Below are 27,923 nucleotides of genomic sequence, written 5' to 3' on the forward strand. Positions count from 1 at the left end.
CTATTTCATTTATTTCTGCTCTGATCTTTATGATATCTTTCCTTCTTCTAACTTTGGGTTTTGTTTGTTCTTCTTTCTCTAGTTCCTTTAGGTGTAGGTTAGATTGTTTATTTGAAATTTTTCTTGTTTCTTGAGGTAGGATTGTATTGCTCTAAACTTCCCTCTGAGAACTGCTTTTGCTGCATCCCATAGGTTTTGGATCATAGTGTTTTTGTTGTCATTTGTCTCTAGGTATTTTTTGATTTCCTCAGTGATCTCTTGGTTATTTAGTAACGTATTATTTAGCCTCCATGTGTTTGTGTTTTTTATGTTTTTTTCCCTGTAATTTATTTCTAATCTCATAACGTTGTGCTCAGAAAAGATGCTTGATATGATTTCAATTTTCTTAAATTTACCAAGGCTTGATTTGTGACCCAAGATGTGATCTATCCTGGAGAATGTTCCGTGTGCACTTGAGAAGAAAGTGTAATCTGCTGTTTTTGGATGGAATGTCTTATAAATATCAATTAAATGTATCTACTCTGTTGTGTCATTTAAAGCTTGTGTTTCCTTTTTAATTTTCTGTCTGGATGATCTGTCCATTGATGTAAGTGAGGTGTTAAAGTCCCCCACTATTATTGTGTTACTGTCAATTCCCTCTTTTATAGCTGTTAGCATTTGCATTATGTATTGAGATGCTCTTATGTTGGGTGCATATATATTTATAATTGCTATATCTTCTTCTTGGATTGATGCCTTGATCATTATGTAGTGTCCTTCCTTGTCTCTTGTAACATTCTTTATTTTAAAGTCTATTTTACCTGATATGAGTATAGCTACTCCACCTTTCTTTTGATTTCCATTTGCATGGAATATCTTTTTCCACCCCCTCACTTTCAGTCTGTATGTGTCCCTAGGACTGAAGTGGGTCTCTTGTAGACAGCATATATATGAGTCTTGTTTTTGTATCCATTCAGCAAGCCTGTGTCTTTTGGTTGGAACATTTAATCCATTCACCTTTAAGGTAATTATTGATATGTATGTTCCTATTATCATTTTCTTAATTGTTTTGGGTTTGTTTTGGTAGGTCCTTTTCTTCTCTTGTGTTTCCCACTTAGAGAAGTTCCTTTAGCATTTGTTATAGAGCTGGTTTGGTGGTGCTGAATTCTGTTAGCTTTTGCTTGTCTGTAAAGCTTTTGATTTCTCCATCGAATCTGAATGAGATCCTTGCTGGGTACAGTAATCTTGGTTGTAGGTTCTTCCCTTTCATCACTTTAAATACATCATGCCACTCCCTTCTGGCTTGTAGAGTGTGTGTTGAGAAACCAGCTGTTAACCTTATGGGAGTTCCCTTGTATGTTATTTGTCCTTTTACCCTTGTTGCTTTCAATGATTTTTCTTTGTCTTTAATTTTTGCCAATTTGATTACTATGTGTCTCGGTGTGTTTCTCCTTTGGTTTATCCTGCCTGGGACTCTCTGCAATTCCTGGACTTGAGTGGCTATTTCCTTTCCCATGTTAGGGAAGTTTTTGACTATAATCTCTTCAAATATTTTCTCGGGTCCTTTCTCTCTCTCTTTTCCTGATGGGACCCCTATAATGTGAATGTTGTTGCGTTTAATGTTGTCCCAGAGGTCTCTTAGGCTGTCTTCATTTCTTTTCATTGTTTTTTCTTTATTCTGTTCCTCAGCAGTGAATTCCACCATTCTGTCTTCCAGATCACTTATCTGTTCTTCTGCCTCAATTATTCTCCTATTGATCCCTTCTAGTGTATTTTTCATTTCAGTTATTGTATTGCTCATATCTGTTTGTTTGTTTATTCTTTAATTCTTCTAGGTGTTTTTTCTTTAATTCTTCTAGGTCTTTATTAAACATTTCTTGCATTTTCTCGATCTTTGCCTCCATTCTTTTTCCGAGGTCCTGGATCATGTTCACTATCATTATTCTGAATTCTTTTTCTGGAAGGTTGCCTATCTCCACTTCATTTAGTTGTTTTTCTGGGGTTTTATCTTGTTCCTTCATCTGGTACATAGTCCTCTGCCTTTTCATTTTGTCTGTCTTTATGTGACTGTGTTTTTTGTTCCACAGGCTGCAGAATTGTAGTTCTTCTTCACAGTTTTTTTCTTATAGAACTTACTTTATTTTTTGAGTAAGTAAACATAAGCACTTGGTACAAATTTTTAAAGGAAGAACAGGATACAGAAAAAGTAAGTCTCCTTCCATCCCTCTTCCCCAAGTCACATGGGTCCCTTTGGAGTGATATTTCTGCAAATGCAAGCAGACGTGTGTAGAAAGATCTTTTAGCAACTCCAAAGCATTCCATAGTGTGACTGTACCATGATTTATTTTAAAAGTTTACCATTGATGAAAATTTAGGTTGTTTCCCATTTTTGCTCTTACCAGCAATGGTGCTGTTAAAAAATATACTGAGGCACGTTATACTTTTTAAGAGTTTTTTTGAGCAAAAATCCGTCTGAATCAGGCAGTGTCAAACTGGAAGTGGTTGGGAGGCACCACTGACAGGAGCAGGAAAAGCTTTTACAGAGAAAAGGTGGAAGCAAAGAAAGGGGAGTATTGATTGGCTACAGTTCAAAGCCTAATTGTCTCTTTATGATCGGTCATCCTCAGGTTTCAATTTCATAACCTTGAGGCATTTACAGGCTTAGCTGTGGGTTTGCTGCTGTAGGCTCCAGGGCTTTAGAGCCCCCTTGGGCTAATGGCCTCCTTAACTGCTTTAACAGTATAAATGCACATGGCAACTCTGCAAGTGTGTAAGTACATCTGTAGCTCAAGTACCTGGATGAAGAATTGCTAGAAAGGATGAAGCAGAGAATGGATACTGGGAATAGCTAGACATTCGTGACTCAGGATCAGGTAATATTTATGAATTAATTTACAGAGATTTGACAATTTATGATGACTTCCTACCTAAAAATTTCACGTCTTCCTCTTTATTCTTGTGTTCTTCATCTTAAAATTTCCTTCATCTAAGACTTAGACGTTTCTTATTTAAATTTGTTCCTAGCGGTTTTTTCTTTTTTGTTGCTATTGAAATTCGGGTCTTTTCTTATACTTTATCTTCTGATTATTGTTTGGATATGTAAAGCCTATTGATTTTGGTAAGTTGATTGAGTTATTTGTGTAAATAAATTTTGTGTTTGTGTTTTTGTTAATTCTCTTAGGTTGTCTGGCTTACAGCAACATCATCTGTCATTATTAATGTTGTATCTCCTCCTTTCCAGATTGTAACTCTCATTTATTTTTCTTACCTAACTGAATTAGGCAGTATCTCCAGTAAAATATTTCCACTGGTGTTAGTGGGCACCCTGTCCTGTTCCCCACTTGATGGTAATGTTACTTTCAATTTCCTCAAAGGGTCTGGAATAGAAAATTCCATCGTTTTCTGCCTGGTTAATATCTGAAAATAAACACATACACAACTTCAAAGCATTGATTTATTAGAAACATTTGGTGTGATTTAAGTAACCATACAATGAATCATCCTGTAACAGAAAGATGAGATGAGGAAAGCTGACACATTTTTCTGTCATCCACACTCCAGAAGATAAAAAAATGTTAAAGGTGCACGATGGCTTGGATAACAGTTTTAGTTTCACATACCAAAAGTAAGTTTCATGAAGTAATAAATTACATGACAAAATTCAAAGATTAGGTAAGGTGAGGGTATTTGAAATAAGAGCACCGAAATCATTTCTCAAGAAGGCATTAAACAATGAGTGCAATGTTGCTTTCTTGAATGTTTTCTGAAAAATACCAATTAGATGGGGGTTTTCAAGAAAATCTGCCTGCTGTCAGGCAGTAAGTGGTTGTTCCTGGCATGGCTTTTGAGGTGGATGGGGAATGAAGGGTTGGTTAGGACAGTGGTGGGTGGTAGGTCTGTTGAAGGCTGTCTGAGCCTAGACTTCATGACCACAGAGCAGCGGGGCTCACCTGGGGGTGTGGGAAGCCAGGGTTCCCCCAGGCTCGGTTTCTTTGATTCTCCAGTCAGGACTCCCACGGTGACCATGAGTTCTTAAGGGAACAAATAAGCTCCGTGGCTCACGGTCCCAGAAAGACATTAAAGGCACTTTAGGAAGAGCACAGTTAAGGGCGGTCTACCTATCTCTAAGGGCTGCTGCTGGTCCCCCGCTCAACAGCTCTGTGCCGTGGGGAAAGTTCATTGGTCTCCTAAGGCTCAAGTTCATCATGTGCAAACACCTACCCCATAAGGTCGGAATAAGACGTCAGATGATACTGATTACAAAGGTCTTGGGACAGTTCCAGCGCACACGTGTGAGCCCTTCCATGCTCCTGGGGTGGGGAAACCAGCCTTACTGCACAGGAAGAAAAGTTTCCAATACGATATCCATCAGAGGTCCCCAACCCCTGGGCAGTGGACCGGGGCTGGTCCACGGCCTGTTAGGAACCGGGCCGCGCAGCAGGAGGGGAGCAGCGGGTGAGCGAGTGAAGCTTCATCTGCCGCTCCCCATCACTCCCCATCCCTCACATCACCACCTGAACCATCCCCCCACCTCCAGCCTGTGGAAAAATCGTCTTCCACAAAACCGGTCCCTGGTGCCAAAAAGGTTGGGGACCGCTGATATACATGCTCACCTGATTTGAGGAAGATCATTTTGATGTTGAAATTTCAGGAAGTTGGAAGGAACCGGGAGTGTCACTGACTGAGAACATGCTCGGGCTGGCGGAAGATAAATGGGTGGCATTTGGATGCTAGCATCTCAGCATGGAGGACCATGTAATCTACCACTGATTCTCTCGCATGGTGCCACAGTGAAATCAGACCCAAAGGCATCATTTCCCACCTGCACTTGTGCCTGTGGTCTTGACTGTCTCCATAAAAGCTTGGATTTTTATTGCTATTGTTTTGTGGCTTTTAAGTTCAAGCCCTGATCTCTTCTTATGTTGCCCTGATAGAAACTGCCCTATATAATGATTTGGGATACACAGTCCTGGGTCTTCTGGGGTCACAGTGGAAGAAGAGGGGCTTGTCCTGAGAAGGTCATGTGGCCAGAGGAATCACCCTGGCCTTGTACAGGCTTCCTGGTTGCCTCTGACACCAGCACAGACCACAGATGAGCTGTAGCATCATTCACCTGCCTTGATCCGGCATCTCAACAAGGAGATGGACATGCTGCCCACTGGGGCCACCGGAGAACCCTTATTTGGGGCACACTCAGACAGTCATTAGCTTCCAGAATTTTCAAATACATCATAACCTCACAGAATTATTCATGATGGTGTCTGAGTAATACAAAACACTTGGGTTAGTGACTGTTAAGATGCCTTGTGGGGCTTTTTAAAATGACACTTCTCAAAGTAGGGATTCATTAGAGACAACCCTGACTCTTTCCAAGTTTTGCTTCACTGGAATTAATTCAAGGATTCAAGAATTCCATGTGCCATACGACTAGTACGTAATTATTTTTTAGACATGATAAATCATTCAGGAATTTGCTCCATCATTGCAAAACCAAGCATTCCTGGAACAAACTAATTACACTTATTATTAAAATATGTATAGTATCTATTTTTAAATGCTCGACAGAAAATTGTAGGAAATAACAATCAGAAAATTCACAATGTTGTGCTTTTGCTTTGTTCTCTGGACTGTGGCCACTTGCTGGCTTAAGCAGGGCCATCTCCTGACAGAAGCACAGCACAGCACGGAAGGGTGAGCAAAGCACCAGCTGCCTTCCGGAAATGGCAGCATGACTTGAGGAAATGACAAAGATTGTCTAGTGTCCATGGATCCTGATGAAGGCAGAGGGCATCACTACTCCTGTGAGTATCCAGGAGACAGAAGCACAAAAAGACCAGTTAGTCAATTACACTTACAAACTGCCACAAGTCATTACCAACCCAACACTGCAAAAGTTTTGAGTTTCGTCTCTAACGCATACATAAGTGATGTAACTCAGCGTTTGGACCACGACGCTCCTGGAGAATGCAGTGCTGCACAGCACTAGACTGATGGAATATTAATAGAATTTAAATTTTAAAAAACCCTATGATCCATTCAAACGTGGGGAGTTCGGGGTTAGACAGAAACAAGAGGGTTTCCTCATTCCAAGCATTACCACAGGCTGATATGCTCATTGCGCCGTGGTCTCCAAGCGGGTGGCGGCATGGCACACTTCCCAAAGGGACTCACGCCAAGGGAGAGCCGTGTGACTGTGGGGCATCTCTCAAGGCTGCCTTCCTCAGGGCACCTTGAGGGGCGCTGCCTGGTGAGCTCAGCCTGTTTTACAGCTGCCTCAGCAGGGAGGGGCCTGAAGTGCCCCACGTTGCTGAGTACAGCACTGATGAACTGAGTACAGCACTGACTCACTGAGTACAGCACTGCCTGAGTACAGCACTGATGAACTGAGTACAGCACTGCCTCACTGAGTATAGCACTGATGAACTGAGTACAGCACTGATGAACTGAGTACAGCACTGCCTCACTGAGTACAGCACTGATGAACTGAGTACAGCACTGCCTCACTGAGTACAGCACTGATGAACTGAGTACAGCACTGATGAACTGAGTACAGCACTGCCTCACTAAGTATAGCACTGATTAACTGAGTACTACACTGATTCACTGAGTACAGCACTGATTAACTGAGTACAGTACTGCCTCACTGAGTACAGCACTGATTAACTGAGTACTACACTGATTCACTGAGTACAGCACTGATTAACTGAGTACAGCACTGCCTCAATTAGTACAGTACTGATTCACTGAGTACAGCACTGCCTCACTGAGTACAGCACTGATTAACTGAGTACTACACTGATTCACTGAGTACAGTACTGATTAACTGAGTACAGCACTGCCTCACTGAGTACAGTACTGATTCACTGAGTACAGCACTGCTGAACTGAGTACAGCACTGATTCACTGAGTACAGCACTGATTCACTGAGTACAGCACTGCCTCAATTAGTACAGTACTGATTCACTGAGTACAGCACTGCCTCACTGAGTACAGTACTGATTCACTGAGTACTACACTGATTCACTGAGTACAGTACTGATTCACTGAGTACAGCACTGATGAACTGAGTTCAGCACTGCCTCACTGAGTACAGCACTGATGAACTGAGTACAGCACTGATGAACTGAATACTGCACTGCCTCATTGAGTACAGTACTGATTCATTGAGTACAGCAATGCCTCACTGAGTACAGCACTGATGAACTGAGTACTGCACTGCCTCATTGAGTATAGCACTGATGAACTGAGTACGGCACTGCCTCACTGAGTACAGCACTGATGAACTGAGTACTGCACTGCCTCACTGAATACTCTTCTGCATTGAAGGTTTCTACATCCATGTCCTGCCTGACACTAAGTGAAACAGGTTCAAGGGAAAATAGGAGAGGATTAAATGTTTAAACACATCCCCTGACCAATTCATGCCCCTCACTCCCTTCCTGCTCTCATTGTGGGTGAATTTCAGAATGTCCTGATGAAACATCAGGGACACATCCTGGAGAGACAGGCAGTGCCAGAACAGGACAACCAGAGGGCTACACGAGATAGTCTGTCTCTTTAAAAAATATATATCTTTTGGAATTTTTCATCTTAATTCTTCTGAGATTATAGAGAATCACAGGGGAAATTAAGGTGAAAAGCTGTTAATTCCAGATTCTGGGGTTAATTAGCTCCCTTATATCATGTGCCTGTAGGAAGGTGTAATGGGTATGATAAGAGAGATATGTATGGTTTCTTTTTTAAAGTTCTTAAATCAGGAGATATTTTAATTGCATCAGAAAGCAAGATGGTACAGGAAAAGAGACATCTTTCTAGCAGAAATCACCCCAACTTCTGTCGAATGGGGGCTGAAATGGAAAGATTTTTCAAGTCCTGTGCAAGATGCTCCAGTTAATGACACAGTAAAGGTGCCTCGGACTGACATTTACAAGGAAATCGGCAGTTCACTCCCCCTGCCTGTTCCAATCTGCAGACCCCCCGATCTCAGCCTCGGGAGAGCGGACCACTCTTCTGCTGGGCGACATCCAACTCTGTAATTGTTTCGGGCACATTGGTTATGCAGAGGAGGTGGGAGAGGCCCCGCAGCACCCACGGTGATGACGCAGTCACTCATCCTCCTTCCCCCATCCTGTGACGCCTCAGGCCGGTGCTTCCCGGACACCAGCTGTCCCACAGGAAGCTGCGGCCTCCCTCTCTCCCGCCTCCTTTGCTGGTTGGAGCTGCAGGATCATGGCCTGCAGAGTTTCCTTCACCATCTGGAGCTCCCTCTTGAGACTCTGTGCACACGTTGTTAAGGAACACAGGCGAAGGTGACAGGCGGCCCTCTGCAGCCTCTCAGGGATCTGGTAAGAGCCACATGCCTGCTGGAAGCAGATGGGAACGCCCCCTCTAATTGCAGTTTCAAGGTCCTCCAAAGTGTAGGCATTAAATATTAACACCAATGCTACGCTTCTTTTAAGAGCAATTGCAATTTCTACGAGGCCTGAGGTCATTCACTATCTCAAGTAAGGTTTCCAAAAGGAAAAGGAAGAGTCAGCTCTTAGAGACAGATGGCAAATGGGGATGCCCCACGGAATATGGTCAGTGTGACTGTATTCCTGCTCAGCCCCAGGCTGGGGAAGGGCAACTGCCACATCCAAATGCTCTGACCGTGGAGACGGCAGAAGGCTGGGAATCAGAGCTCCAGGATTGGGGGCCACCATACAACCAGACTCCGAGCGATGAGTTAACGGTCCCTACTGGTCATCCGCCAGCCTTGTCACCTTGTGCAAATCACTTTGAACCTGTTTTCGCAGGAAACAGCAACTCCTAAACCCCGTTAGGTTCTAATCTGCTGTCACGTGTTATTTATACTCCCAGGTGCTTGTAAAATAGCCATTCGGGGCCTTGGAGATTTGATGGAGTGCAGGGAGCTTGCCTTTTCTGGGTTGGTTGGCTGGTTGGTTTTTCTTTAAATGGTTGGGTTTTTAGTTTCATAACCTGTAAAGTTGTTTCTCATGTAAATAAAACAATCATAGAGAACTCAGTGAATAATTATATGGAATAAATAATATGCCCGTCATTCTCTTAAAAGATGAGCTCTCTTCTAGGGGTTTAAGCTGGGGAACCTTTAACCAACAGTGATTTTCCTGTCTATCCATTGTCAGGCGCCTCTGTTCTTTCCCTTTTGTACCTGTAGTCAGAACAATCCTAAGATAAATATAGGATGAGTGATGGATTGAATTCTTTTAACTTAATAAGCAAACTAATTTAACTTCATCCAACAGGAACTAAGAGGAAACACAGAAATATGTTGACACCACTTAAATGCTGTTAAATCATCACAAGAGGTCAGACCACTTAAATATTACTAGATCAGATGTGGAGAAAACAGAAAGCTTTGGCAAAAGTAGTTTGCAGAAATCTTCCCACTCACAGAGTGTCCACACCTACTACAATGTGATTTTATTTAAGTACAATGTCAATGCAATGTCAAGAGAAAGAGATACCTTTAGGTTACGACTATGGAAAGCTTTCTTTTTTCTGTTTTAAATAAGGAACTCCAGAGGATCCTGGGAATTATGCAAATGAACCTCACCTAAGCAAAAATGCTGAGCCACCTTGACAAGCCTCTGGCAGCTTTTCATCCTCTTGAATTCTCACCAGACTTCATCATTTATGTAATTCACATACACCTACTATGACGATTCACTCCTTGCACTTGAACTTGAGGGGAATGAGGATGGGGTTGAGGAGATGGGCAAGAGGTGGGGCAAGAGAAGAAAGTACCCAATACTTGTTTTTTCTTTTTTCTTTTTTAAAAGACTTCATTTTCCTGCATTTCTCTGAACAGCTCTGTTAATCTTTAGTGAAAACACATATGACTTTATACAAGCAAGAGCATAAGTGGTCCCAGACCGAACACCAAGCTGCAAATTAATCACAAAGTTATGCTACATTTATAAAGAATAAGCGTAGAGCTTAAGCAGTTTATGAATCTTGACAAACTCCCGAGACTTCATTACCTTTGATATGCAGCCTGGGACTACAGGTCCCGCTTCGTAATATGTTGAATGACGACCAAGGTTTTTCAAGAGAGAAACTGAACCAGACTGAACTGCTTCTTAAAGAACTAGTAAAACTTCTAGCACTGGCCGAACACACTGAAAAGGTTTTTAAAAAGAGAGTGAGAGAGAAGCCACAAAAGAAGAAGACTAAGTTATATAACACATCAGCCCCTCAGACAACAATCTCCAGGGACACAGGGAGGAGTGAGAAGCAGGGGGATTTGAGGATGAGACCACTAGCTCTGGAACCTGGCAAACCATCGAATGCTTTCATCGTCTCACTCGTAAAATGCAGATTCCCATACCGTCTTCACAGGGCTAGGGTTAAAAGAAATATTTTTTCTTGTGAGAGTATAGTGCCTTCTGTGAGATGAGATTTAAGGTTTATTTACTAAAACAGCAGAGGTTGTTCTGTCTAAGTAGGGCCAGACCTCAGAAATCCTGGAAACCTCCTTTAGAACCTATGGGGTAATCATCATCAAAATGATTAAAATCATGTTTTATTTACGAAATACTTCCCTCTAACCAACCTGCTTGTATGATTCCATACTCCATGTGAGTTCCAAAACATTTTGAATGTGCTTATATGAAAGAGAGTCCAGGATAAAATGTGGAGTGAGGGGGGAAAAGCAAGTTGTAGAACAATGTGTATGGAATGATCCTAATTTTGCAAAAAAAAAAAAAAAAAAGGACAATAGAGATAAGCCATTTCTAGCTGGAAAAGCACCTTAGGAGGACACAGGGGTGGACTTCTCCTCGACATTGGTACTGGGAGGCAGATGGAGCCTTTTTTTTTTTCATACTTCTGTAATATTCACAATGGACATGTATCCTTTCATAGTTCAATCAATGTGTTTGTTCAAAAAGATACATGCATTCCAATGTTCATAGCAGCACCTTTCACAATAGCCAAGACATGGAAGCAACTTAAATGTCCATCCACAGAGGAATGGATAAAGAAGATGTGGTACATATAGACAATGGAATATTACTCAGCCATAAAAAAGAACGAAGTAATGCCATTTGCAGCAATGTGGATGGACCTAGAGATGATCATACTAAGTGAAGTAAGTCAGACAGAGAAACACAAATATCATATGATATCACTTACATGTTGAATCTAAAAGAAATGATACAGATGAACTTATTTACAAACCAGAAACAGACTCACAGGCATAGAAAACAAACTTATGGTTACCAAAGGGGAAAGGGGGGGGGAGAGATAAATTAGGAATTTGGGAGTAACATATACACACTACTATATATAAAATAGATTATCAGCAAGGACCTACTGTATAGCACAGGGAACTATACTCAATATCTTGTAATAACCTATATGGGAAAAGAATCTGAAAAAGAATATACATATATATATCTGAATATATATACATGTGAATATATATCTGAATATATATATATCTGAATATATATATAAGAATATATATCTGACTATATATATGAATCACTTTGCTGTACACCTGCAACTAACACATTGTAAATAAACTATACTTCATAAAAAGATAAATTAATTAAAATTTAAAAAATAAAAAAGCAGATTAAGCATTTAGTGAAAATAATTTAGAAATATCTTAAGAGAAGTATCTTTAAAAATCTTTTTTTCACAACTCTTAAATATTAGGATAGGCTTAACTTAATCTATTATTCTGATTCAGCAATTTTAAAAAGTTTAAAAAAAAAAAAGAAAAAACACTAGAAACATTTCTCCATCTAGCAGTTGGGAAAATAATCATGTAGATAGAGATCCTCACTCTTTCCTTCATTCGATCAAATACTCAAACATTTCACAACTCCTACTGTGTGCTAAGAAATGTTCTAGACATGGGACGTAGGGGAGTGAACAAAGTCACTGCCATCATGGGGCTTCTGTGCCACTGAGTGAGAAGAAAATAAACACACAAGGGCATGCGCATAGATCGTGAGATGGAGCCATGGCAGGTTTTGGAGCCGGGGAAAGACGTGCTCTCCCTGGCTGCTTTAATCGTTAGTAGATTAAAGGATGGGAGGGCAGAAGCCTGGCGATAAGAGGAGGATTTGGCAATAATTCAGGCCATAAAAGTTTATGGCTTGGTCCCAGGCGGTGGCAGTGGAGGTGGTGAGAGATGGTCAGATTCTGGATGTTTTGAAGATGGAGCCAACAGCATATGTGACGGAATAGAGGTGAGATGTGAAGGAAGGAAAAGGCAGCAAGAATGACTCCCAGATTTTTTATCTAAGCAACGAACTGGAAAAATAGACTTGCAATTGATCAAGAAGGAGAAGACTGGGAATGAGTCAGGGTTTTGGGGGGGGGGGTGGGAGTGGGGAGGAACTGGAGTTTGGACACGTGAAGTTGGAAAAGCCCATTTGTCAGCCAAGTGGAGATGTTGAGGAGGAAGCAGACGTGAGTCTGAGGTCCAGGCTGCAGATGTGCACTTGGAGGTTATACTGAAAAAGATATCTTTACAAACATTTTTGCAACGTTTTCTCACTGATTTATAGAAAGATAAACTATCCCATTGGATACATCTAACCAAAATCTTAAGACTACTAGAGTTGGACTTTCTGATTGCTCCTCCAATAAGCTCATTGTTTTTTGTCAAAGTGCTGAGGAAATAAAGTAAAACTCCGGTACTGGAATTTATGTGTATAAGAGGTGCACACTGCATCTAAGTGCGAGAATAGGTCTCAAAAGAGTTAAATGATTCTTCGAACGCCTGTGCCGTAGAAACCTCTCTAGCTAAGTATGTGTAACAGATATGCCACCAAACATCTGTGGCACCTAAGAAAATTTGCACACTAATTACAACGGTGGCACAAGGATTGACATGCCAACATCTTTAAAAACACCTTTGAACCCAAGACCACCTTGGGATAGACTACACCCGTATTAGGCAAGAGCATTACTTCTTTTTTTTTTCTCCTTTTTTTAAAATTAATTTTTATTGGAGTATAGTTGCTTTACAATGTTGTGTTAATTTCTGCTGTACAGCAAAGTGACTCAGCCATACATATATCCCCTCTTTTTTGGATTTCCTTCCCATTTAGGTCACCACAGAGCATTGAGTTCCCTGTGCTATACAGTAGGTTCTTATTAGTTATCTATTTGATACACAGTATCAATGGTGTATATATGTCAATCCCAATCTCCCAGTTCATCCCACCCCTCGTCCCTTTCCCACCTTGGTAGCCATACGTTTGTTCTCTATGTCTGTGTCTCTATTTCTGCTTTGCAAATAAGATCATACTTCTTGATAGTAAACTTGTGCAGACCGTGTTTGCAATGAGCAAGGCATAAGACAGCAAGGCATATTTCACAGATGTCTTGCAGTGGTTAGACAATACTGTCTTTTAGGGCAGCCATGTGCAAAGATCCTCAAATTCTCTCAAAGGGGTCTTCTGTTCATATATAAAAACAGTTGAGTGTTTTACCGCCAGCTAAGATGCCAAGCGATCATTTTAGTAGCTGGGTCAAGAGTAGGTCTTCAGTTCATCTGCCCTGAACTAGTTTGCTTCCAAAAGAAACAACAGTACGTCCTTTGAAACAGCTACCCATTTGCTCAATTATTTCTTCATATCAGCAGTGATTCCTCTGCAGCTCCTACGGCCACAGTCCTGGGAATTTTCTTTCATTCCCAAAGCCAAAGGTGAGGGACACAGTTGTTGAAGAGCGAAGAGGAAAGCCCCGCCTACACGCGACCTGCTTCAGTGGCTGCGATGCTTGCACAGGGGCCCTCCCTGTGGTACCCACCTAGGGCTAAGCCAGCAGCAGAAGCCCGGTGCCCACACCCTCTCCTAGGCTCCCTCCTCTCTCCCCCCCACTGTGAGGCTCCAAGTCTTCCTCTTCTCGCCCCACTCCCTTTGGTGGGATCCAAAGGGAAGTGCACCAGCCACCATATGCGTATCAGCCCAGTGTACACAGCGTTCAAACAGCAGCCTCTTAGGGTCCCATTTTTCTCAGCTGTGAAACTGTGGAGCTCCGTGATGGTCACAACCCCTCTTGCAGCTCTTTAGCCCTAGAAGCAGAAAGCATTTCCAAGGAGACAGAGCAAAAGCGCCTCTAACTCCCATTCCCTTTGTCTGTTACAGCTGCACCTTTGAAAGCTGAACCAAGCAAGGGTTCCTAAGGGGATGCGGCGTTGGTGCAAGTGCCTGGATGTATTTAGAGCATTTGCATGCCATCAAGCACCACCACAACTAATCGATTGGGCACCACCACAACTAATCGATTGGGCACCACGTGTTCCCAATACACAGAAAGAACGGAATTCCAGGAGAGTTTCCTGGACATGAATGCAAATAGAACCACAAACAGAGTAAGTCTGCCCCTGTCTTATCTATGACTCAGAGGTGAGCAGAACTGCCCTGGGCGCTCCGAAAGATGCCCAGTGTCCTGACCCTAGGTGTCCTTCTTTCCTTTTGAAAGTGTGTTGTAGAAGTTGAAAGGGAAAGGAAAAAACCCCTGCTGAAAAATCCACCTAACCTAGATGGTTTCCAGTTAAAGCATTATAAACAGGGAGGAACCACTCCATCCACTCAAAATGTTTTTCAACACACAACTGCTCATTAGGATCCCAAATGACTGTGAAATTATACTAGAGAGTCAGACTAATGTTCCTGAAGATCCCGGCTTGAGTGGCAGTGAAGTCACACCTCCCATCCTCGCCTCAGATACCAGGCGTGAGTCACCTCTGCAACGCCAGCTCTTCCAATTAATAGTGCAGACTTTGCTCAGATGCTCGCCCCGCAGTGGCTGACGGGCTGGTGGTGTTATTTGGCTACATGTAATTCAGTGAGCCTGTCAGGATGATGAAGAGACACGGCCTGTCTTCTCTCCCTCCTCTGATCTGGCAATCCAGTGTCTTCTTCATAAAAGCAAGAGACTCCCAGCCAGCTGCCCATGGCCTTGATGTTAAGTCAGGATACCCAGAGGATCTGTTGGGAAACTCAACCCCACTGCTGGTGACTGGCCCACCCTCTGCTGATGCCACACTACCAGGGCCCTTCTCACACGAAACGGTTTGTGCAAAGCTCCGTGCCTTCCACACGGAGAACGAACATCTGGAGTGTCCAAGGCTCGAATCTTCTGGACACGGACACTGATGTAGACTCACATGAATCACGTTCACTCCGCAGCTTTTGAACAGGAGGCTCTGGCAGAGTCCTTAATGGAATCAAACAAAAATATTACACTTGCTGGGAAATTCTTTCCTGTTGCTGACGGCAAGCTGTTTCTTTCAACTGCACTCAGCTTTGTCTCTTTGATCAAGAATGGAAACACAAACCAGTCAGAGTTTGGCCAGAGGATTTCAGCAGCCTCTTGGAATCTCTAGATAAGTTCTCATTTGAAACAAGGGCTTTGGTTTGTGTAAGAAGCCTCCGCAGAGCCTTGTAAATATGTCTTTCTCTCTCAGGGCACCGAGTTCCACTTGAAACTAAGTGCTGCTTCGTTAGAATTCAAAGATACCTTCTGTGTATTTACTATCAATCAGTGACACAGAACGAAGCCACGGTTTCAGAGGAAAGTCTGGGTCGAAATCCATACTGTGGTGTAGAGATTTTTTTGTGGGGGGAGTGATTTCAGTACCTAAACCAGGGCTTCCCAACCCTGGTTTGACATGTCCCCTCGATGTCCTCACTTATCTCAGCAAGGATCAGCAAAATTCTCAATAAACATAACTTCACTAAACAACTTTTATTATAGCTTAACATTTTTATAGTCACTGTATGTTCCACAGAACAGGCCTGTCCAGCTACTTATAGGCATAGCTGCCTCCTGATTGGCCATGAAGGACCACGGGGCTGGTGGCTGGATGTTTCTGCCCTTCATCAGAAATGACCTTGGACCAGCCACATAATCTCTAAGCCTCAGTTTTCTCAACTATCAAGTAGGAAGAATAATCCCTATCTGTCTACGGCAGTTTTATTAGAATTAAATGACTTTTCATATAAGTCACGGTGTAGTTACCAATCAATTCTTTCAAGGATTTATTACAACATGATTGAATCAACCTACCCTGAAACCTCATCTATAAACGGGATGTTTGAGCTTGTGACACAGACACTGTGAATGGTTTTCTACCTAAAACCAAGCACTTTACCATGTATAAGAACTATATTAAAAATATTTTCTGCATATAACCTCATTTAGCCCAAATGAAAACCTTAGAGGTACATGTTATTATCTGACTTTACAGATGCTTCAAGAGGCTTTATCCACTCTCTGTGATTCCCACCACTCCTGAATCTGGCTTGGAATGGCTGTGGGAAAACTAAAAGCATCTTTTTTTTTTTTTTTAACATCTTTATTGGAGTATAATTGCTTTACAATGGTGTGTTAGTTTCTGCTTTATAACAAAGTGAATCAGTTATACATATACATATGTTCCCATATCTCTTCCTTCTTGCATCTCCCTCCCACTCTCCCTATCCCACCTCTCTAGGTGGTCACAAAGCACCGAGCTGATCTCCCTGTGCTAAAAGCATCTTATTTATACACAGCTCTGTCTCTTCTCAGCCTCTTCCCCACCAGCCAAACCTATTCAGGAGAAAACCCCATTCCCTAGAATCAAACTAACCTTCTGGAAAATTTCTAAACAAGAGACTAACACAGACCCTGATTGCAGCTCTCAGAACTGCTACCTGAGCCCACCACAAGCTGGAGGGATTTCCCACTGAGGAACAAGCCCACCTGCTAGACTGCAGACAGGAACCCCTCTGTATGCACTGGCCCTCTGCAGGGCTTTGCTCCCAGGTACTGACAGCCGGTTACTTGCCCATCTGCTGGAGGCCGTGCCACCTTACAACTGCTCAATTCTGCGTGATCCATGAACGTGGAATAAACAAAAGTGCAGAACAAAAATGCTTCTACTGTTTCTTTGGCCAACTTTTTAATAAGAGCTTAAACACTAGTTTGTAAGGGGCAGGGAGTTACGAAAAACAGAATGTCTGCTTTTGAAAATCCACCTTGAGCCATGTGAAAATAATCACTGATTAAGTTGAAAAAATCTCCTGCTAAGTTTAACAAGCAAGGCAAAAGATTTAAGTTTGTAAGGAGGAAGGAAATGCAACATTGAATCTGTCCTTAAACCGTGGATCTGAATACTTGTGATTAAGATTAATCCTTGACCATTCAAAGCTCCTTAAACATACACGTACATTCACACACACACACAGACTCCCGATAAAGCATGGTAAGAACTAGAATTCTGAAAAGTAAGACAGCAATGAGAAGCAAAGTCCGAAATAGCTACATTTCTCACAAATACATCTAATAAAAGTCACACTACTGAATAGAAGGGATGAATGAATAGAGAAGTACTTTCATCTAGAGAAGTGTCAGCTTATGATTAAGTAACCAAACAAAATACAGAATGGGGCTGTATATGCCTTCATCCGTCTTGCACCCACACATCTGCCCTCGAAAGAACTAACCAGGGACAAACCGAACGCATGCACATATCTAGATGTGATTCAGTACTTCACCGGGATGCACGCCTAAGCTAGTAGATTCTTGTGCCATCTTGCTCACTGGCAACTAGTTTTGATAAAGGTTATTTGCAGATGTGACAGGAAATGCACTGAATCTCGTACAAAGGAGTGATCCAAAGTCCTGTTAGTTGTGACACCCTCCTGCCCATTATATGGCAGAATTGTATGGAAAAGAAAACCAAAGATGGATTTGGGTTTCTCAGTATTCAGAACACCCCTGGAAAACTGAGGCAGTCAGACCCACAACCATCTGAGCCCCACAAACCCAGCTTCACAGCCCCTGAAACTACATTTTTCTTTGGCCTCATTGTGTGCATGTCTGAACTTCACTGCTAATTTTTAGCAGTCAGGTTTACTAATCAAAAATGCTGACTTACCAAAAACTAGAGAGAAACATCGCATACTGAATAGTCTCAGGGATCTGAGGTGTGTTGAACTCTAAATACCAGGAGTATCTATTTGTTTCCATCTGCTGAGGCATGGGGAAACGGTATAATTTTTTAAGACTTTCTTTTACAAAATAACCTAACAGGTGCTTAATCTGCAGGAGAAAAAGGATATGAATGAGATCTTCATCGTGACTATGGATTGCAGTGTGAAGTTGATCTTCTAAGTATAATAACTTCTTGCCAATGGCTTCACATTTTTCTCCAAGTTCTGCCGAAAGGACGTAAGATTCCTGGCCAGAGAAAAAGAAAAAGATCACTCATAAACCATAGATTTTTTTCAGGGCTGTGAACACATCTGTGATTTATCCAATGGTCCACAAAGGGAAGACTCCCCTTACAGAGCTCCACCATCTCCTGCACCCCATTAGAATCATGCCAGAACCTTTGTCTTCCCTGGAGGTCATTCTTGAGAATGGCAATTTCAGGTTATTACCGAATGATAAGCTGTGTCTACATAGCTCCGCAGCTGACCTCCCTCATCCGGTCGTTTCAAAGACCTATTTCCAGTACATCAACCCCTAAAGTGGATTTATCAAAGGGGAAGCCTGGGTCTTCAAGCTGCATCCATGGGCAAACTCACACTAAAATAGGAATGCTAACCAAAGAGGGACCGGGCAAGTCACAAGAGCAACTGAGCTGACCTGTGAGGACAAAGAGATGCTCCTCTAGGGGTATAGGAATCTAATAGGGCGCTGAACGGTGTTCGCATGCTGGCCACAGCCCCTGAAAGCTAGAATATTAAGGAGACTTTCAATGCCACGAGGTGTGTATTATATGTACAGCTGCTGCCACTGCCGGCGTAGGTATTGAGTTTCCCTCTCCCTCACCAGAGCGTTAAGCCCCATAAAAGCAGGGACACTGAACGTGAAGCCCCGTAAGAGCCCGGGCAACGATGTCTTGCTTGCTGCTGGGTCCAGAGCTCCTGGCACAGTGTCCGACACATGGTAGGCACATGGCATTCATTTGTTCCATGAATGAATAGCCAAGTCTGGGAGCTCCCTACTTCTCCAATGTTTCCCCTTCATACTTGTATTCCACACATGAACCAGCAGAGAGCCCTCATTATGCCACTTTCCTGTCCAAAAACACCACATGGAGAACAGTAGAGAGGTTCCTTTAAAAACTACAAATAGAATTACTGTATGATCCAGCAATCCCACTCCTGGACATATATCCGGAGAAAACCCTAATTCGAAAAGAAACACGCACCCCAATGTTCACTGCAGCACTATTCACAATAGCCAAGACATGGAAGCAACCTAAATGTCCATCCACAGAGGAATGGATAAAGAAGATGTGGTACATGTATACAATGGAATATTACTCAGCCATAAAAAAGAATGAAATAATGCCGTTTGCAGCAACCTGGATGGACCTAGAGATGATCATACTAAGCGAAGTAAGTCAGATAAAGACAAATACCATATGACATCACTTACATGTGGAATCTAAAATATGATACAAATGAACTTATTTACAAAACAGAAACAGACTCACAGACATAGAAAACAAACTTAAGGTTACCAAAGGGGAAAGGGAGGGGGTGATAAATTAGGAGTGTGGGATTAACATATACACACTATTATATATAAAATAGATACACAACAAGGACCTACTGTATAGCACAGGGAACTATATTCAATGTCTTATAATGACCTATCATGGAAAATAATCTGAAAAAGAATATATATATGTGTATATATATATATATATATCTGAATCACTTTGCTGTACACCTGAAACTAACACAACATTGTAAATTAACTATATTTCAATCTAGAAAAGCCACCGCAGAGCAGAGTCGGAACCCTGCCCTCCCACAACCTGGCGCTAGGCCCACACTTCATTCCGTGCTCTCTGCTCTCTTATGTACCACCAAACCTGTGCCACCTGGAACTGACCCCACTGCCTTCCGTCACATGAGTCTCCCTGCCTGTGCCCCCTCCTCCATCCGTGTCTGAACCCCAGCGGTTCCTTCAAGGCCCCAAACAGTGCTTCCACCTGTAGCGCAGATTCTGACACACGTTAGTTTCTCACAAGTGATTGTAAACTCCCTGTGGGCAGGGCCTCAGGGTAATGCCTGGCATCTAGAGGGCCATGGATTTTTAAAAGAAAAGAATAAACAGTGTCAAGAAAATAAGGAAAGAAAAGAGAGAATCTTAGAATAAAGGCAAAGGAAAAAAGCAGCACTGTGCTTGGTGAGATAAGCCAGACAGAGAAAGACAAATATTGTATGATGTCACTTATATGTGGAATCTAAAAAAACTGAACTTGGAGAAACAGAGAGTAGAGTGGTGGTCGCCAGGGCCTGGGGGTAGGGGAGTTGGAGAAAGGATGTTAAGAGTATGAACTTGCAGTTAGAAGATGAATAAATTCTGGAGATCTAATGCACAGCATAGAGATTATAGTCAACAATACTGAATTACATACTTAAAAAATGCTAAGAGACTAGATTTTTTTTTTATTGGAGTATAATTGCTTTACAGTGTTGTGTTAGTTTCTGCCACACAGTGAAGTGAATCAGCTATATGCATACACACATCCCCTCCCTCTTGGACCTCCTTCCCCCCGCCATCCCACCCAACTAGGTCATCACAGAGCACCGAGCTGAGTTCCCTGTGCTATACAGCAGGTTCCCACTAGCTATCTATTTTCCACATGGTAGTGTATTTATGTCAAACCTAATGTTCTCACCACAAAAAAGAAATGATAAGTATGTGTCATGACAGAGGTGTTAGCTAAAGCTACAGTGGTCATCCATTGCAATATATAAATGTATCAAATCAACAGTTATATCTCAATAAAAATATAATAAATAAATAATCAGCAAAAAGTGAGCTCAGAATTTAAAAGTAACCAAATGTAAAACTAATATTTTCCCATCTAATGGTGAAAGTCTTAGAAGGCATACTAAAAAGAATTTTGCATAGGAAAAACAATTAAGATAGATATTCAGATTAAACTGCAGAGTTACTACAAAAACTACAATTAATGCCCAGCAAAAACAACAAAATCCCCAGGTGTGGTGATATTTCAAAAGTCCTTAGAGGCCATGAGTTATATAATATTATAACTGGAGTCCAAGAATAACCATTTAATCCAGATATGCGATTTAACATTCACTATATCAACTCCAGAATGCCCTAAAGTTTATATCCCAAATGGTCAACTACATCAGAAGAAAACAGTGCTGATTGGAACTACCCATAACTACCGTAAATATTGAAGAAGTCTAATAAGCTACAAATAAATGTATGTACAAAAGAATTCTAGTGACAACAACATACGATTTTGCAGACAAATGGACACAATTACACAAGAAGTCATGTGAAGCACACGTGAAGGTTTGTTCAGAATTGACCATAGCAGTGATGATGAGAAAACAGCAAATACATAAAAATCACATATACATATATATTTTACTGATCCTAAAAGTAGTAACATTATCATTCAAAGATGTAGAATTATGGAGTAGACAAATTACATGCAAGTTAAGACAATGGGTAATGAGTAACGCCATAGTCACGCATGAACTAAATGAGACATGAAGAAAAAGAACATCTGGAGAAAAATGATTGACAGCAGTGAAACCACAAGTCATACATGAAGGAAAAACATACAGTGTTAGTGGGAAAATATATATGACTGAGAATATACTTAAAAGAGACAAAAAAGCATAGAATCAGAACGTGGAACCAAGGAATGTAAAACACTTTTCGATGGAATCAAATGATTCAATCCTTATCTTAAGGCTAAAACAAATAGAAATCAAAGCTGAATTAAATCCATTTAAAATATGTCTTTACATCTTCCCCCAAACACATAATCCCTGCTTATTTTCCTTTTAAAATTATGTACAAATTGATAGTGATTGTATGAATTTGGGAAAGTAATTTAAGACCATGTAGCAAAACTTTAAACTGTTTATATTCTATGATCCAATATTCCCCTTTCTGGAACCTATCAAAAAGAAAATTTATATATTTAAATTTAAATAATTTTTATTAATCATTTTAAATAAATATAGAAAACGTCTATCATATATGTTAAATAATAATTTATTATTATTTTAGTAATGCAAAAGTAATTGCATTGAGTACAAGAAAGAGGAAATAACATAAATGCCCAACAATAAAGGGGACGGTTAAAATAAGTCCTGGTATATTCAATTTGTATTTAGCCATTAAAACCATTTTTATACAAGAATATTTAATGATGAGGAAATACTCAAACAGGCAAAGCACTAAAATATTAACAATTATTTGAAGGGGCAGCATTATAGCACATTTTTCTTTTCTTTTCTATACTTTGTTGTATTTTCCACATCTCTGAAAAATAATAAAGAAAAAAGTAACTAAGAACACTAATTCAAGCCATAACGGAAAAGTATGGAAGAAATGCAACTGAATATTTTTAAAAAACAATTTTAAAGATTAAAAGGCACAAGACATAGAAAACAAACCTATGGTTACCAAAGGAGAAGGGGGGGATAAATTAGGAGTATGCAATTAACAGATACAAACTACTCTACATAAAACAGATAACCAACAAGGACCTACTGTATAGCACAGGGAACTATGTTCAATATCTTATAATAACCTATAATGGAAAATGTTTTATATATATATATATATATATATATATATATATATATATATATATCTATCTGAATCATTTTGCTGTACACCTGAAACCAACACAACACTGCAAATCAACTATACCTCAATAAAAAAATAAAAAAGATTAAAAAGCACAAAGAGGCATAAGGAAACAAACTCAGCGAGATCAAGATTCTCTGACCAGTAACAGAAGATCTGATTGGCATTCTCTCATAGGGCTGCTCCTCCAAGTTACAGAATCTCCACCAAGTTCCTGCACAAACCACTACTGACAGATCCTGACCCTGTACTGAAAGGATACTGAGTGTGACCTGGGTGAGTATTATTTGAGTGGTTTATGGCTTTACCATAATGCTCTCACAGGGAATCTTGGGAATGAAATTAGTTTAAGACCTAAACTGAGAAGTGACAGCTGATGAGAGGGCAGATTTACATATTTTATCAATCTGATGAAAAATTCTGCTCCATCCAACACTCTATGACATAAATCACAGCAAGATCCTTTTTGACCCAGCTCCTAGAGAAATGGAAATAAAAACACAAATAAACAAATGGGACCTAATGAAACTTAAAGCTTTTGCATAGCAAAGGAAACCATAAACAAGACCAAAAGACAACCCTCAGAATGGGAGAAAATATTTGCAAATGAAGCAACTGACAAAGGATTAATCTCCAAGATTTACAAGCAGCTCATGCAGCTCAATAACAAAAAAACAAACAACCCAATCCAAAAATGGGCAGAAGACCTAAATAGACATTTCTCCAAAGAAGATATACAGATGGCCAACAGACACATGAAAGAATGCTCAACATCATTAATCATTAGAGAAATGCAAATCAAAACTACAATGAGGTATCATCTCACACCAGTCAGAATGGCCATCATCAAAAAATCTACAAACAATAAATGCTGGAGAGGGTGTGGAGAAAAGGGAACACTCTTGCACTGTTGGTGGGAATGTAAATTGATACAGCCACTATGGAGAACAGTACGGAGGTTCCTTAAAAAACTAAAAATAGAACTACCATACGACCCAGCAATCCCACTACTGGGCATATACCCTAAGAAAACCATAATTCAAAAAGACACATGCACCTCAATGTTCATTGCAGCTCTATTTACAATAGCCAGGACATGGAAGCAACCTAAGTGTCCATCATCGGATGAATGGATAAAGAAGATGTGGCACATATATACAATGGAATATTACTCAGCCATAAAAAGAAATGAAATGGAGGTATTTGTAATGAGGTGGATGGAGTTAGAGTCTGTCATACAGAGTGAAGTAAATCAGAAAGAGAAAAACAAATACAGTATGCTAACACATATATATGGAATCTAAGGAAAAAAAAAAAAAAAAGGTCATGAAGAACCTAGTGGCAAGATGGGAATAAAGACACAGACTTACTAGAGAATGGACTTGAGGATAGGGGGAGGGGGAGGGGCGAGATGTGACAGGGTGAGAGAGTGTCATGGACATATATATACTACCAAATGTAAAATAGATAGCTAGTGGGAAGCAGCCACATAGCACAGGGAGATCAGCTCGGTGCTTTGTGACCGCCTGGGGGGGTGGGATGGGGAGGGTGGGAGGGAGGGAGATGCGGCAGGGAGGAGATATGGGAACGTGTGTATATGTGTAGCTGATTCACTTTGTTATAAAGCAGAAACTAACACACCATTGTGAAGCAATTATACTTCAATAAAGATGTTTAAAAAAAAAAAATTCTGCTCCATCCAGAGAAATCCCATCTGTCCACCGAGGGCAGGACTGGACCAGAGTCGTGAGCATCAGGTGGACAAAGCTGTAGAGGTCCTGCCTGTGAACCCTACCCTGGAGGGGCCGGGCCGAACTTCCTTGTCGTTTCCATGCTGTGCCCAGGCATGGCGGAGTGTGTGTGCGGCCACAGCGGTATGGCCGTCAGAACCTTTCCTCTCTGCTGTCAAGAGGCAGTTCATTACTTCTCCCCCTCGAACCTGGCTAGGTCTTTAAGGATCCTCCGATGAAAAGAACACGGTAGAGGTGACATGCCTGACTTCCAAAGCTAGATCATAATAGGTGATACGTCTCTCAGATCACTTGCCCTGGAACCCAGCCTCCATGTTGTGAGGAAGCCCAAGCCACCTGGGCAGGCCAGGTGTAGGCATCCGGTTGAGAGCCCCAACTAAGGACCCAGCCAACAGCCACGTACAGGAGGAACTGAGCCTTCAGACAATCCCAGGCTCCACCTTCAAGTTATGCAGCAAACACCCAGACATTATGGGGCAGACAGCCCTCCCCACGGATTCATGCATATAAATAGAGGTGATTTGTTATGCAGTCACAGTAGCTAAAACAGCAGGATACATGGGTATACCCCACACAGGAGCCTGCCTGGATGGACGGGACCTTTGCAAAACGCTAGCAGGAAGCACCCCCTCACCAGTCCCTAGACCGACCGGATCTTGAAGTTCACTAAAGTGCTAATACTCAGACTTGTCTCAGGGTGGGGAGCCGGCTGAGAACTGTGGCTATGAGGCTGAGAAGTGCAAGAAAGATTTCACTGAGTGGCCACCGCTGTTGGTCACTGGTCCCCAGATCCCTGGCTCCTGGTCGAATGTGCAGGCGCAGATCCTGAACGCCATATTTGCTTAGGATGTAACCAATGGGATCTTGCTTCCTTCTAGCTTTGGGGAAAATGACTCTTTAGTGGACACAGCACAGCAAAATGCTCCATCACAAGAGGCAGAAGGGTAAGACACGAGTGAATTCCTGTCTCGGGATCTCACACTCCCCTTGAGGGCACACTCACTGCCTGGGATGAAGGACAAAATCGTCGCCCTCTTTAAATGATTGCATCCTCCTGGGAACATGAGTGTGTGCTACAGTCACCCAGGATGGCAGGTCTCTTCAGGAGGCATAAAGCCTGTTACCACTGGTTTCTCTCTTGCTGTGAGAACACTTTTCTCAAGTGTGTCCTTTTAAGCCAGTGGGTTTTCGGCTCACTCTGCAGAGGTCCCCCTGGCAGGAAAGCAGGGAGCTTTACTGTCAATTCTACCCCAGTCTCTAATTTTATCCATATTATTTGTCTAAGCCAGAGTGGAATGTTAAAAATAAAAAGGGAAATAGGAGCTATTGAAGGGCTTTTGTTTGCTTGTTTAACAGAGAGGAAACTTCTTTTCAAAAAACTTGTCCTGGGCTTCCCTGGTGGCACAGTGGTTAAGAATCCGCCTGCCAATGCAAGGGACACGCATTCGAGCCCTGGTCCGGGAAGATCCCACATGCCGTGGAACAACTAACCCCGTGCGCCACAACTACTGAGACCACCTGCCACAACTACTGAAGCCCACGCGCCTAGAGCCCATGCTCTGCAACAAGAGAAGCCACCGCAATGAGAAGCCCTCGCACCACAACGAAGAGTGGACCCCACTCGCCTCAACTAGAGAAAAGCCCGCGCGCAGCAACGAAGACCCAACACAGCCAAAAATAAATAAATAAAATAAATAAATTTATTTAAAAAAAAAACAAAAACTTGTCCTTCAATAGATCTTCAGAAACGGCAGCATTTCTCTTTAAGCCAAAATAGTGAACTGTAAGTCAGGTGCACTGCTCTGGAGGCCCCAGCTTGGGATGTAACTGCAAGAAAGTGGAGCCCCTCATTTTCGCTCCCACCTGTTTCCCGGGACATCAAATGCCAGCGTTTACAAAGGGCCACCTCAGTCAGGGCTGCTAAGAATGTCACGAGCCCTTCCCTGAGCACCTTCATACCTAGAAGCAGAGAGAACTGGAGCTGGCGGGGGGCTAGGGACCTCAGCCCCATCTAGTTCAGTTCCTCCTTACACACACATCGAAGGCATCTCCAAGAGTCCTGTGACTTGCTGAAGGTCACACAAGGAGAAAGTGGTGCCTTGGGGTCCAAGATGCAGGTCTCCCCACATCTAGCCAGCTCTTTCCTCTGGATCTGACTTAGGGGGGGAAACACAGAAGGATTTGTGTTGGGCTGGCCCAGGGTGGGAGTGAGGGAGCGACAAAGTGATGACAGAAAGAAATCAGAGAAGCAAACGGCGCCTGAAGATGTCTCTTCCCCTCCCTTCCTCCCTCAGGACTCTGCAAAGTCTGCTCTGATTCCCGGAAGGCTCACCCTCACCCAGTTAGGTGGTCCCTCCACGATTTGGATACACATCACCTAGAAGTGGCGATTATGGTAACCAGGACAACGTGGGATGCAGTGATGAGGGAGGGACTTTTGGTCCCCATGTCCATGAAACAAAAGGCTGGAAGCAGAAGACAGCAGGCGAGTCACTTGGGAAGGACCGTGATTTTTCTTCCCTCTGAATAAGAATATGACAGCCTTCACTGCTCGTCACTCGCATTGCCTTGCTAGATTCCCAGTGAACATTCCCTGAACCACATCCAGTAGCTCTTCATGCACGGGGGCTCTTCTCAGCGTGAAATTGGTAATGTTGGCTTCCACTTTATTATTAAATTAAATGTGGCAAGAAAAAAACCCCTACATCACTACATGACTGATACTCGAAAATTAAAATATCACCCACTACAAAGTCATTGGTATTCCTAGCTGAAATGGAGTTTTGTAGGATTTGCAACCCTGAATGGATAAAGTACAGGTTGTTCGGCATTTCAAAGTGGCTTTGAAAACCCTCCACTAATCTGTCCCATCAGGCAGTCTTTTCAGCCATTCAAATTATTATTTTTTCTTTCTATACATCCATTCCATCATTTAGCCCTAGGAGGAACTATTTTCCCCATGGGCCAGAATGAAAGAAGCAGGACCAGGAAAAGGGCCTCTTAAGGAGCCTTTCTTCCCTCCTCTGCCTAGCAAATGCTCCCTCTCTCTTCGAAGCCCTGCAGGCAGGGCTTCCTCCAGGCAGGCTTCTGGATCCCTGAATCTCCTATCACCTCAACTCTGGGCTAGGACTGTTCCTCCAGCACCACGAACAGAACTTCTTCCACACGTATATACCTGCCTGTCTCCCCAGCTACACGGTAGCAGAATGAGGTCCTGCCATCCCTGGAGCTCCAGTGCCACCTGTCTAGTTCTCAAAGGACGCTCAGGACGCATTTGTCAAAGCAAGGAATGGAGACTTCTTCTTTTTCGCCAGGTCTCGAGGAAGCAATGCTGTTTCTCAGCCTGCCTTAGCCAAGGCCGCCTCTCTGAAGAGCCAGGCAGAGACAGTAAGACCTCTCTGAACAGTTCCTTTCCCTGGATGCAGCCAAGAGCAGCCTTGCCTGGGATAATTCCTTGCCTCTAGGGCAGCCGGCAGGTTCCGTGTGCCTGCCCCAGCCCTTCCACACAAACACGTCTTTTATCGGCCTCAGGAAGAGCCCTAAATCTTCCGT

General features: G+C 42.2%; 1 protein-coding gene across 10 annotated transcripts in view; it reads right to left on the reverse strand.

Annotated features, from left to right (window-relative positions):
* The window catches only part of DISC1 (DISC1 scaffold protein), a 598,559-nt gene that overhangs the window by 237,833 nt on the left and 332,803 nt on the right, over positions 1-27,923 (reverse strand). For 8 of the 10 annotated variants that reach the window (XM_082422970.1, XM_082422971.1, XM_082422980.1 and 5 more), the window contains one exon: positions 14,240-18,192. The exons of 1 other annotated variant lie outside the window; for it this stretch is intronic. In XM_082422970.1, coding sequence (XP_082279096.1) covers positions 17,887-18,192 — 306 coding nt within the window. In that variant the 3' untranslated portion in view covers positions 14,240-17,886. Of the gene's footprint in view, positions 1-14,239; positions 18,193-18,603; positions 18,693-27,923 lie in introns of those variants that run through there. One more of the 10 variants, XM_082422981.1, reaches the window with a different exon arrangement.

This window comes from Balaenoptera physalus, assembly GCF_965194825.1.
Source record: "Balaenoptera physalus genome assembly, chromosome: 14".
In the NCBI taxonomy this organism is placed as follows: Eukaryota; Metazoa; Chordata; class Mammalia; order Artiodactyla; family Balaenopteridae; genus Balaenoptera; species Balaenoptera physalus.